This window comes from Lissotriton helveticus, chromosome 8 (genome assembly GCF_964261635.1).
Source record: "Lissotriton helveticus chromosome 8, aLisHel1.1, whole genome shotgun sequence".
NCBI lineage: Eukaryota > Metazoa > Chordata > Amphibia > Caudata > Salamandridae > Lissotriton > Lissotriton helveticus.
In genome coordinates, this window is record NC_136069.1 from 1,290,959,393 (window position 1) to 1,290,973,059 (window position 13,667).

General features: G+C 45.0%; 1 protein-coding gene across 1 annotated transcript in view; it reads left to right on the plus strand.

Moving 5' to 3' along the window:
* MYO16 (myosin XVI) overlaps positions 1 to 13,667 on the plus strand; it is a 2,830,569-nt gene that overhangs the window by 2,013,984 nt on the left and 802,918 nt on the right. The window contains exons 26-27 of the mRNA XM_078658257.1: positions 770 to 850; positions 6,431 to 6,636. Coding sequence (XP_078514383.1) covers positions 770 to 850; positions 6,431 to 6,636 — 287 coding nt within the window. The remainder of the gene's footprint in view (positions 1 to 769; positions 851 to 6,430; positions 6,637 to 13,667) is intronic.

Here is a 13,667-nt window from a genome sequence, read left to right on the forward strand (position 1 = left end):
TGCTGTGACACGAGCCTTTTCTTTCCTGTCTGTGAATGGAAGTGTATACTGCTGCCCCTGAACTGTAGACATTATTCTGTCTGCAAGAGGGGTTGAACTACTCTTGTGTAAGCTGGTGCTCCTTTGCAAGCCTTGTAATTATGTCTCTGTGCTGGTACTGTACTTTACATAGTGCGTGTGTGAAGGAAGCATGCTCTGCTGTTGGAAGTGGTGTTCCTATCTGGTGGGAGCAGGAGTTGGTACTCCTGCTGCTGTCTTGTACACATTATGTGTGTCAGTCAGTCTTGAACTGCTGATGCTCAAGTTGTGCCTGTTCTGTGTGCTGTACTTGAAAAAAATGTTTTTATCACTACAAAAAATAACTAAATCTTACAAATGTGCCTCTTAGGACAATATAATCGACTGGGTCATTTGTAGTCAACTAGCATTTTCAATCCTCTGACTACATTCTAGAGACCTGCCGCGTTTGCTTATGTAAGTCATGCTTTGATCAAAATGCCTGTTATGACTCAGAAGAGACGGACCCTCTTACTAAGGTAATGACTCCTACCACGGTGTGTAATTGATCCGTCAAGTTAGATGACTCAGTTAATGCATTAGACGATATGATCTAATTATCCATGTGTTGTAGATGACATCTTTAGAGGCAACGTGAAACAACAGACGTGTGTATGATGCACTACGCTGATGCCAGTGTGCTTTGCGGAGCGAATGACCTTTCTTTGTCGGTTTATAATAATATTAGCTGTGCTCACTTTTCTACCTACAGCTCATGAAAAAGAAAGGAGCGTCGACATTTCTCCAGAGGCTGGAACGAGGCGGGCCAATCTCGATCACTACGCAGCTCAGGGTCAGTGGCAATTCATTACCAGACCAGTGCTAAATGTTATGTGCATCGTGCAAGCGAGTTGCCCCAAAGATTCGCAAAGTGCTGCGGGCTTCTTCTTTTCACAGGCACAAGGTATAGTGTTATCCATGTGAAAAGTCTCCAACGTTTATCACGACCTAGGGAAGGAGTCGTTAACCTGTGTCAAATGCAATGCGATTGCATCCCGAAACCAGTGTTGTTATACGGGTCTGTCGGCAGTAATGTTCGTATCACGTGCACAGATTTGTGTCAGCAGTATTTTAATTTGTTTTGGGCTTTTAGTCTACTCACAGCCCAGTTCTAATCGCCTGTTGTTAGTGCCACATTGGATTCTGTGGTGTGTTTTTACATAGTTTCAATAAAAAAAACATAAACACTAAACGAAAACACATTGGTCTGCTTTTACCGTTGACAAATCCAAATACAGCTAACAGAGATCTGTGTGCCTGATAGGGCCTCGGTGGAGTAAGTTCTGTCTCTTTTGGTCAGGTGTACACTTCGCCGAAAAAAACACAACAGTCACCACCAGGTGTTTTCTTGGCAGACAGAGCAGAGAGGCCAAGACTCGAAGATGCACGGAATCTGAAAATTCAGTGATGGCTTCACCATCACAAGTGTTAAACCCCACCTTTAGATGGCCTCTTTAGTGCTATCATAAACAGTTCAATATGCATCTCCTGTGCCTGCTCCAGGCTGATGAGGCACGACCCTGCAGTTTATTTAACATCTCAGGAGACCCAGTAGCCTTTGTGTTGAGGCCCAATTAGATCTAATTTGGAAGTGGAGAATGCCATGGTGTTAAAGTGCAGCAGACAACTGCCCTGACCTCAGAGTGTGTATGTGTGAGATGACTGACACTGCTGCTGTTTGATCTACCACTGGAACTCACAAATGCTTACTGTGGCTGCGATCAATTCATGGATGTTGGATTTATACAGCGCTTATGCGAGACGTGACACAAGAGTCATCGTACACCCTTGATCCTCAATGATAATATAGGGTGACACCATGTCCCACTTGCAGCCTATCACCAACATCCTATCTGCTACTAAGCAGCTAGTGAAGGTGCAATCAGTGGAACCCACACAAAATAAAGGTGGCTCGGAGAGTCCTGGGGGCATATTATCAAGGACCGGTGTTAAAATTATCGCAGTTTTATCGGCAGGAAACTGCTGATAAAACAGCGATAATGGGCTTGATAATACGCCCTTGTTAATTCCCATGGAAGCCCATGTTCTTGTGTTAACATAGGCTTCTATGGGAATTAACATGGGCGTATTATCAAGCCCATTATCGCCGTTTAATCGGCAGTTTCCTGCCGATAAAACAGCGATAATTTTAACACCGGTCCTTGATAATATGCCCCAAGGTTACTTTCTAGGTATCGACTACAGAAAGATTTAGCTGCCTGCTCGCAAGATCTGTCATTGCCGGTACAGAACAGAGACTTAGTGCAGGCTTTGCCCTTTGCTCATGATGGGGTGGTTTAGTGTTCTATCTCAGATGTCTGCTTTTGATTCAATTACTTTTCAACTCTATGCTTGTGTGTGTCACAACAAGGAGTATTTGGTCTCACAGTGTTCTGATTGGATCAGGTGTATCCTTACAGTGCTGACTTGAAGGAACTCCTTTTTAGTTTTCAGTTAGAATGTCAGGAAAGTGAATCAGTTTCCTAAGTGCTCTCTCATTTTTGTTTTAGTGCCCCCAGCAGCCTTCATTTTTACTCCTCTCCTCATTCCCAGATGCTCTCTACCTCTCATCCCACTTTATATTTTCTTGAACTATTATTTTTTTTGTTGCTAAAAAGGGCCCAAAACCTGAAAAGTGCTGCCAGGCTGCTTGCTTCCTTTAATTACACTCACACGCCCTTTGATTTTATGTGTTTTTATGTGCCTACTTAACCATCCATGTGCTATGTTTTAATTCCCATTCCTAGGCCCTCCAATGCTCCTCATCCAGCTCACCCTCCTGTTTTACATTTTTTTTTTTTTTTTTTTTTAGAGAGCCTGGCAGCTACACATGCTGCCGGGTGACTCGCTTCTTTTTTTGCCCTTGTGACCATCGAACTCTGGAACCTAATCGACACCACATCCCCGGACGTTGCCTTCCTCACAGAAACCTGGATGAACGCCTCATCAGCGCCCGACATCGCCATAGCCATCCCGAACGGCTACAAGATCATCCGAAAGGACCGCATCAACCAAACAGGAGGAGGCATCGCCATCGTCCATAAAAACACCATCCCCATCACGACCAATTCCGACAACTTCCTTGCTACCGCCGAACACCTCCACTTCCAGATCCACACCGACCCCAAGACCACCCTCAGAGGCACCCTCATCTACAGACCACCAGGACCCCGCAAACAATTCAGCGAAGACATCACTGACTTCATCAGCCCACATGCCCTCTCCTCCGAGAACTACATCCTACTTGGAGACCTCAACTTCCACCTGGAAAAGAAAAACGACAGCAACACCACCACCCTTCTGGACAACCTGGCCAATCTCGGACTCAAACAACTTGTTGACACCCCCACCCACCTTGCCGGACACACGCTCGACCCTATCTTCACCTCCAGCAAACACATCTCCTTCGATCACACCACAGCTCTCCATTGGACGGACCACAGCTGCGTTCACTTCAACTACAAAAAGACCACGACCCACAACCCCCCACAACATATCCCCCGAAGAAACTGGAACAAAATTACCACCGACCAACTCTTCACATCGCTTAACCAAACCCCACCTGTCAAATCATCGGACCCAAACCAAGCTGCCACCAACATCACACAATGGATCACCCACAGCGCCGATGAACTAGCACCCTTGAAATACCATCAAATCAAGCAAGGTAGCAAAAAAGCCCCATGGTTCAACGACGACATTAAGAAATCCAAGAAGCTCTGTCGCACCCACGAGAAAGCCTGGAGAAAAAACCCAACCACTGACAACCTGGCCTCCTTCATAAACGCCACCCGCAAACACCACCAACTCATCCGATCCACCAAGAAATCAGCATTCAAGGCTCAACTTGACAACAACGCCCAAAACAGCAAGGAACTATTCAACATCGTCAAAGAATTTACCAACCCCACTGCCGGCGCCAACGACATCACTCCCTCCCAAGACCTCTGCGACTCTCTATCCTCATTCTTCCACAACAAAATCACCGACATACATAACAGCTTCAAAAACCAGTCCGAAGACCAGCCCACCTCACCCATCCCCGAACCAACACCGCACTCTAACAACCTTTACGCCTGGAACCCAATCACCACCGAAGACACCATCCGCCTGATGAACTCCATCCCCTCAGTGTCGCCAACCGAACCATATCCCCACCACATTTTCAACAAAGCAGACTCGATCATCGCACCCCATCTCCGCGATGTCATCAACTGTTCCTTCAACTCCGCTACCTTCCCGGAAAGCTGGAAACATGCCGAACTCAGCGCCCTTCTGAAGAAACCCACAGCACACCCCACTGAACTCAAGAACTACCGCCCCATCTTGCTCCTCCCATTCCCCGCCAAAGTCATTGAGAAAGCCGTCAACAACCAGCACGCCGCCTTCCTCGAATCCAACAAATCCCTCGACCCCTCACAGTCCGGCTTCCGAGCCAAACACAGCACCGAAACCGCCCTCATCGCTGCAACAGATGACATTCGAACACTTCTGGACAACGGAGAAACAGTTGCCCTCATCCTACTTGACCTCTCCGCAGCCTTCGACACAGTCTGTCATAGCACCCTCATACAACGCCTCAGCAACGTCGGAATACAAGGAAAATCATTGGACTGGATCATATCGTTCCTCGCCGGAAGAACGCAGAGAGTCCGCCTCCCTCTTTCAGATCAGATGCCACCGAAGTCATCTGCGGCGTACCACAAGGATCATCACTCAGTCCCACCCTCTTCAACGTATACATGAGTCCCCTCGCATCCATCGCACGCCTACACAACCTCAACATCATCTCCTACGCAGACGACACACAGATGATCCTCTCTCTCACCAAAGACCCAAACACCGCCAAAACCAACCTACACGAAGGAATGAAAGAAGTAGCCGAGTGGATGAAGAACAGCCGTCTAAAACTGAATTCGGACAAAACGGAAGTCCTAATCTTAGGCTCATCCCCCTCTGCCTGGGATGACTCTTGGTGGCCACCAGCCCTGGGAACCGCACCCAAACCTACGGTTCACGCACGTAACCTGGGCTTCATCCTGGACTCCTCCCTCTCGATGACCAGACAAGCCAATGCAATCTCATCATCCTGCTTCAACATCCTACGCATGCTCATAAAAGTCTTCCGCTGGATGCCCACAGAAACAAGAAAGACGGTCACCCACGCACTGGTCACCAGCCGACTGGATTACGGAAACACCCTTTACACCGGAACCACAGCCAAACTACAGAAAAAACTTCAACGCATCCAAAACGCCTCAGCCAGACTCATACTGGACATCCCTCATCAAGTTCACATTTCCGGTCACCTGAAAGATCTCCACTGGCTCCCCGTCAACAAGAGAATAACGTTCCGTCTTCTCACCCACGCACACAAAGCCCTCTACGACCTAGGACCCGAATGCCTCAACACGCGACTGTCCTTCTACACCCCCACCCGCCAACTACAATCAGCCAACCAAGCCCTCGCCGCAATTCCGCGCATCCACAGATCCACCATGGGGGGAAGATCCTTCTCCTACTTAGCGGCCAAGACCTGGAATTCTCTCCCCACCCACCTCCGCCTTACCCAGAACCACCTCTCCTTCAGAAAGCAACTAAAAACTTGGATATTCGATAAGTAAAAACACCCGCCCCCCAAGCGCCTTGAGAGCCTCTGGGTGAGTAGTGCGCTATATAAATGTCTGAGCTTGAACTTGAACTTGAGCACTTTTTAAAAACTTTTCTTTTTGAACTTTTAATGTACTTCTCTAACATGTCCATATAAGAATTCATGCTTCATGATGCATAAGTGTGTATGATCAATGACACTTGCACACACATGGATGCCTATCTCGGAATGGTCCGTTACAAAATTGCTTCCTATGCATGCAGAATTGACACGATGCGTGTGTTCAAATGTGGCCAAAAAAAAAAGCATTGTCTAAGCCGATAACTCATTCTTTTACAACCGAGACCTATTGACTTTGCCAGTGCTTGTTGTTTTTATCACTCCCTCCATGATACTGGAGACCAGGGACAGTAAGGGCAATTCCAGGTATGTCATCAAGTTAGTCAGGAGCAGCAGTGGCTCGTCCTCACTACCCCTCATTGACATCTCTGGATGAATTGAATCACATGAGCCCACTTTGACTTTCACTAACTAAATTACACTACATTGTGAGATCCTGCGCCACTTCTGTCCACTGCAGTTGATATTAAATGAAATATATTCTGATTTATAAAAGTTAACTTTTTTGTTGAAACTATGTTAGGTTGTACATCAATACAGTAAATTCATATTTGGCATTCTGTTTAGCTCTTATGAGTAGAGGTGTTCTACTATTAATGTATTTGAAAATGTGTTTTATTTTGGTCTGTGATCTATTTACAGAAATCACTCACGGATATTATTGGAAAGCTCCAAAACTGCACACCACATTTTCTACATTGCATTAAACCCAATAATTCGAAGCTGCCAGATACTTTTGATAATTTTTATGTTTCGGCTCAGTTACAATATATTGGTGTGCTGGAAATGGTAAAGGTTATACGGCATGGATACCCAGTGCGCCTTTCCTTCAGTGACTTCTTATGCAGGTTAGTATTTTGTCTCTTGTACTAATCTGTTACTTGTATTGAAACGTTCATATGAAATATGCCAATGTGTTTCTACTGCTAACATCCCATCTGCTTAATTTATATAAACTTATACAAAATATGCATATTTGGAGAATTGTTGTGTTAAGGTGCTTTACTGTTTAATCAATTTAGTTTGGTTTAAAAAGTGAAATCATGTTGGAAAGTAATAAATATTTAAATTTTATGTGCATCGGTTTGAAAGTAAATCGATTTCTAGTTCAATATCTGGGCACTTTGGGACATCTAACAAATATTTTGTTCAAGTTACACACAACTATTTATGTAATTATCACTTGTGCAGACACTAGGCTATTTTTTGTATTTGACCTAGTTAGATCGGTTTATTTGAGGATTTCACGCTTCACAAGGTGTTTTTGCCCCACACTGCATCTTTAAATATATCCAATACACGGTAACCTCCTGTACCATCTGACATGGACGGCAAATGAGGCTGCCACTCACTACACTCTACGAATCCTGGGAGACTTCCAGAGTTCTCATGTTGGGCTTACGAACTCCAAAAGTGATCCCTGGTGACTTTAGAAGTTCAGCTGAGGATTTATGAGAACAGCTAAGAAGCCTGCCGCAGCCAAAAGAAGATATGCGACTCACCCTCTCAGCAGCAGCAGGAAAGCTCAGTTTCGCACAGCTCTTTTTAAAATCACTCAAAGAAATGTTTTGGGTAATGTACTAAATTAGAAACGTATGTGCTACCTGTAGGCTACAGGTTCACATCTCAGCATGGTAGATTCAACCATCCAAAACCTTAAATTGATTAAAAGGAGTACGGCTTTGCAAGATGATAGTATGTGAACTTTTTTAAAGGTATTGTATACAGCTCAGATAAAAGTTCATTACATTGCGCTACTGCCCACATTGTATAGTAACTCTACCTCTTGGACGCTGCTTGCACTAAGAGATGGTTTTCACAGTGAAGCCATGAGTTGCAAACACTTCCATTATTTTGTTAAGTTAGACGGCCCCCCGGGGGTTTCGATGCACATAAAGCAAACACTGAGCTGGAGCTGAGCGGACCTCATAGAAAACCAGAAAAAGAGGAATGAGTAGTTTCAGATAGTTTGTTACTTTTTGTACTTATTTAGAAAATTATAGACGTACATAGTACTTGTTTTTCACCAACCCAACTAGCCTTTTTAGGTCTTGCATCAAGTAATCAGCGTGTTGGGTGAAACTCAAGGTAATTTCTACTGCTGCTTGCCATTGGCTTAACTCTGGCATTGCTCATCTTATCGGCTTTTCATTGGCTGCTGTTCCGATACTCACTTCCGTTTATTCCGGAAGCAGCACCGCCTAACTACAGTTTTCGTCCGCTTTGTGAGCACTATATTCTTTTAGAGTCTCCTCTGGCTTCACCATGGACACGCTCTCGACCCCCACGGAAGACGGTAGGGAGCAGCTTGCCATGCCTGCTTCACTGGCAGTTACGCAGCCCGTCGCTGCTTAGACTGCCTGTGTTCCGTCATCTCCAGAAAACAAACTCTGCACGCACACGCACGTACGTATTCACAAAGTGCCCGTAAAATAACCGCTAAGTGCTAAGTGGCGGATTCTCAGACAGTCATACAATACTCTCCCGAGGCACACTGCCTGAGACGGACACTGGTATTGTATTTAAATTCTGCTGCATCCGCCAGAGCTCACAGTGTGCGGCGCCCGCTGCTGAGCCGGGATTGCAGCCCGGGCGCCATGTGTTTTCTGGGGGAGCGCTCTTTGCAGCCAGGAGGACTCTCTGTGCTTCGATGGGGAGCGGTGGTGAACAGCCGCGGTCGGCAGTAGGAGTTCCTGTAGAGCGGTGACATGGGGAGGGGGAGGGGCAGGGTGGGGGGTAGTAATGTATGGATTACGGACTTTAACAGGTAAGTAAACATATAAATGACTAAAACGAATTTCGTTGCATGCACTGCATCACCAAATGCGATGCAGTGCGCGCAACGAAATTCGTTTTTATTTATTTACATGTTTACTTACCTGCAAAACTCTGTAATCCATACATTACTACCCCCCACCCTGCCCCTCCGCCTCCCCACATCGCCGCCCTGCAGGAATTCCTACTGCCGACCACGGCTGGTGGTGAAGTAAAGCAAGCACGGGGTGCTAGCGTGTTTTATCGTTGTTTCATTTTTCACTTTAACTCTTGATTTATTCAATATTTAAGTCATTTTTCATTTCCATTTTAACCCTTGACTTTTCACTTTTCCTCGAGTACATGTCCTATTGCATTCATATGATTACTTCGTTTCCCCACCCAACATGGCGGCTATCCATTAGCCACCAGCCACGTCTTCTAGTAAGTACACTGCCAACAGAGGTCTTCAGTCGCAACCCAACTGGGCTCCATACCCGACTGACCCCTTCTCCGTTCCCCACAGGCTTTTGACCAACACCCACGCCTGACGGTGTGTCAATTCCCACAATTTCACGGTATTCCCACCTTTGTCGGTAAGTTCCATTTAATAGTTTTTCAGCGCGTCTGCGTTGCCGCGGGTCTTGTTCCCAGCCACTTACCTTGTCAATTCACTCCTCCTGTTTCCCTTGGAGCAATTATGCCCGATACTAGGTTTTGTCCCAACACGCAACATTGACCTATCCATACGCCCTACCCATCCTTCAGTGGCCCCTCGTGGCGCCTTTTAGTAAGTCCTTCCTTCACTCTACACTGCTCCTTCCTACTAGATTAGGTCTATCACCCTCTTCCTCTTTCACCACAGTATCTGTCTCCCTCTTTGCTTCTGCCTTTTCTTCTTTTTCTCGTCTTCGGCCTCCTGTGGCCCTCTGAAGTCAGTTCGCTTCATGTGCATACATTGTCTGCCTGTACTTTCCTTCTTACCCGTTCTTCACTAGCCCTTACAGTGCGCTGTCCTTCTTTCCCCTCTATGGAATAAGTTCCCCTCCAAGCGGAGTCTCAACTTGCTTGAACTTGCTCTCTCCTCCAGAGGCCCGTATTGATCACTTACCACCTGGCCCATTCCACTTGTTGTCTCACGAGTAGTTAACCCGCCTCCTCTCTGCCTCTTCCCTTCATTAGCCCCAGTGCGGCAATTCATATTTCCATCCTCAGTATGCCTGCTTGCACCTCAACATTGATTCAGTTCTCCCCCCTGAGTAAGTTCTCAATCTGCACACCCACCGCCTGTGTAATTTCTCTCACTAGCTTGCATTGAGCACATACTACCCTGCCCTGGTGTGTGGCCTTTTGGATTCAGTTCCCTCTTCAGTAGGCCTGCCTGCACCTCCCTCAGATTCAGTTCTCTCCTGAGCAAGTTCTCGTTATGCACAATCACAACCTGTTCTAATTTTAGCGCATAATACTCTGCCAAGTTACGTGGTAGCTCCCAAATTATTAGTTTCCTTTATGTGCTATCTGCATTCACCTGCTTTTTCCTTCCTTCATTAGCATCCACGGTGCGCCCTTTTCCCTACCTCATTTTGACGGTAGCACGCTTTTCTTCTTTAGCTCCAACTACCTTGCATGGTTTTATTCATTTTGCGCTAAACTTACTAACCTCACTTTATATTTACCTTTATAGTTTCCGCCTTCAACTTCTCTGGACACCCTCCTGTCCTTACATCCTACTCCCTGAGAGCTCTATGTTTACGCTTATGGTTGGGCCAGCATGAATCAATTTTAATGCCGACTTGCCCACATGACATCTGTGATCAGAAGCTTCTTACCTCCTGTGCCTCATGTTCCCATAAAAGTACAGTCTAGCAGTGGTTTGAAAAGCCTTCCTTCCCCAAATGATTTTTTACTTAGAGTACTATCAAAACCCCGTTGCTCCAATTATGTTCTTTTACTCCAAGTAACTTTTTGCACCCTGTGAAAGAGTAACATCAAATCTATCTTTTTAAGTATTTTCCGATTGCATCTCACTTGCTACTGGATAAGATCGTGTGCACATCGAATGATATTAAAATTTCTTCTGATCGTTTGGGTTTTGCTGCTTTGGGCAACCTTAAATGTGTTCCATGCTGAAAAACAAGTTTCCACAATTTTTTATTTGAAGTAGCTTTTTCTGGTCTCCCCACAGTTAACTAATCAGTTGTCTATATTCTGTTTAAAGTCACATGGGTTTTGCCAATTCTTTGTGTCTGTTTTGTGATTAAGAGTGGGGTTGAGAATTGGAGCTAGTACAGCTTCCTATTCGCGGTGTGTCCTTCCACTGCCACGCACTCCTGCAGGTTCTTATTTTTGTTTACTGTTTGCCACCCACTCTTAAGAGTGCATGACACTCTACAGTCAGTCTTTCTCTCTCATGTTGCTTGTTTTTCATTGAGCAGTTCAGCTACCAGATAAGCATCTCTTCCATTTTAAATCAAAGATTCTTCGAAGATGTGTCGCTGTCATAAACAAAAAGACACATTACCTGTTGAATCAAGTCGTGCAAGGAGTATGTCTTGAAAAAAAACACGTTTACCTGTCCTCAACAAAGAGCCTCCTTTCAGGAAAATCCCAACTCCCTTCATGATATACATTAACAGATGCCGTGGAGAGGCCACAAGTTACCGGTCTTCATATGGAACAAGTGCAGCGCAGAGCTCTGTACTTGCCCAATGACCCGACACCAATGCAGCATTTGCATTTTTCATTAGTTGTAAAGCAACATTTCCCATGGGCTGACTATCAAGGCTCAGTAGAGTGCTGTGAAATGCTCTAGTGGGAAATATTTAAGATTTGGCACATTATCTTCTCTTGGAATAACAAGCTCCCTCTTTGGGTCAGACTGATAAAAAATTGCTACCATGACACCCCTCTCCCACTTGCACGGTCTTAACTATCAACTCACCTACAAAACAACCAAAGGGGCAGCTCTGAGCCACACATGTTCAGTTGCAATAAAAGGCAGTGGGGGAGCTTGGTGACTGAAGCCTCGTGAAAGCTTGGCTCGTTTTGACTCGAGGTTCCAATTAGACCTCTAGCTGAGCCAGAGCCAGGCACGAGTCTGTTGTTCAGTGGCCCGCCCACATCTACATGTGAGTGAAAGTGAACCGACAAGGTTGTAGCATCTTCACTTGAAAGAGTGAAGAGTAAAGTTCTTACTTTAAAGAGCTCTAACGTCTAGAGGCCTTTGGATGCTTTATAAATATACAAACACTAAAATCTGTGTGCAAAGTGCATACCTCAGCTGTCAATCATGGTTCGATCACTTGAGTAGAGAGCAAGTTGTAGGAATACGAGTAACTTGCAGGTTATACAAGCTATTCGTAGCAGCACAGATCAGAAGGTTAGAGCACCTGCTGCAGTTCTGCATGTAGCGTACGGGTCACAGATTTGAAATCAGGTACACCACAGTAAGCCCTCTGTCCGCTTGCGGGTTTCAAAACACATAAATAAAAGGCATTGTTATTAACAATGTCAATAGCTCTGACTCTCACAAATGCGCGACCTATTGCATTGCAAATGCTTGTTTGTAGTAAGTACTTGAAACGCACTACCCGATTACTGTGGTGTGCGGAAGGGGCGGCTATACCTAACATGGATCAACAGCGCTGCCGCAGCTGTGTTAATTATCTTTTATATTGCATTTTGCAGCAGGGTTTAACTGGGAGTAACAGATTTGCATAAAACTAGTGTGTTCTCTATTGTAATGTGTTCTCTTTTTTCATAACTTCAGTTTTCACTGAAAATCAATCCCCACTTTCATCCTACGTTTTGCTCTCATATCCTATTTTATTTCCATTGCTTTAAATGGGAAAAAATAAGTGCAGGTACTCATTAAAATGAGCTAGAGGTCTAGTGAGGGGTGGGGCTAGGGGAGGGGCTAAGGGCAAGACATGATGATACTTAACTTCTATATTAGTTGCAGCACATACCAAAACACATGAAAAATGTGTTTATATAAACACAAAGCAGGTTAACTCATTACACAAAATGAAAGAGAAATGCAATAATATGTTAACATTTACTTTTTTTGCAATAGTTGCACCTTCTTAATGTCATACTGTTAATTGCTGTTTGGCACAATACTATATATTTTTGAGCACGCGATTAGGAAGAAACTGAAAATACCCCTACGTCAAACCAAAGCTCTTATAGCACCAAGCAAATGAAACATCTCATCATGACCCTCCCAAGGAGATATCTCTTGTCTCTTCCATCGATCTATCCATTCATCCTTTCATCCTACCATTTACCTGCTGATGTCCACCATTTAACCTTTACATTCTCTTCTCTATTCAGTCTTTCATCAATCATTCAGTTTTTCACCATTCCGACGATCCACCCTTCATATCCAAACCTATCCTTTCACTCATCCATCTCTTTATCCACTCTTTCCCTCATCCATAAATCCTTTCGCTTATCCATCAACCCTCTTCAATCCTTTATTCCACCCACCCTTTTACTCAATCCCTCATTTCACTCATCCATCATCCACCTTTTCATTCATCCTCCCTACCTTTCATTCCTCCATCCAATCTCCTACTTATCCACCCATCATCTGCCCTTTTATCCAATCATCCATCCTCTTTCACCCATGCATATTTTCACTCATCCATCCATCCATCCATCTATACATCCACCCTTGCTCACTCATCCATCAACTCACTCACCCACCCTCCCTTTTACGTTATTTATGAATCTTTGTCGCCGAGCAGACATGCACAAACAAAGTGCCATCTCTTTTCTTTAAAATACCTCCTGAGAGTGTCTTGATTCCCTCTATCTTCCTCTCACTTTTTTTTTTACAAAAACAGGCATACACACAAACTTAGCAGACACACAAAAGACTAAGGTAGATGAAAGCCATCTTTTCTCTTCACCTACCATGGCTTTTTTAATTGCCACCAAAGCCGGACTGGCTTTAGCATGATGGCCACTGCCAAGGCACTGACATGATTCCTGTGCTTGCAGGAATGCACAGGATAGTGTGAATGTGATTGACAGCACAGGGCCTGAATGGACCCTGCACTGTCAAGCACAGCGTGATTGTGAGCATCCGGACATTATTCAAATGAGTCCTGCGGACTAG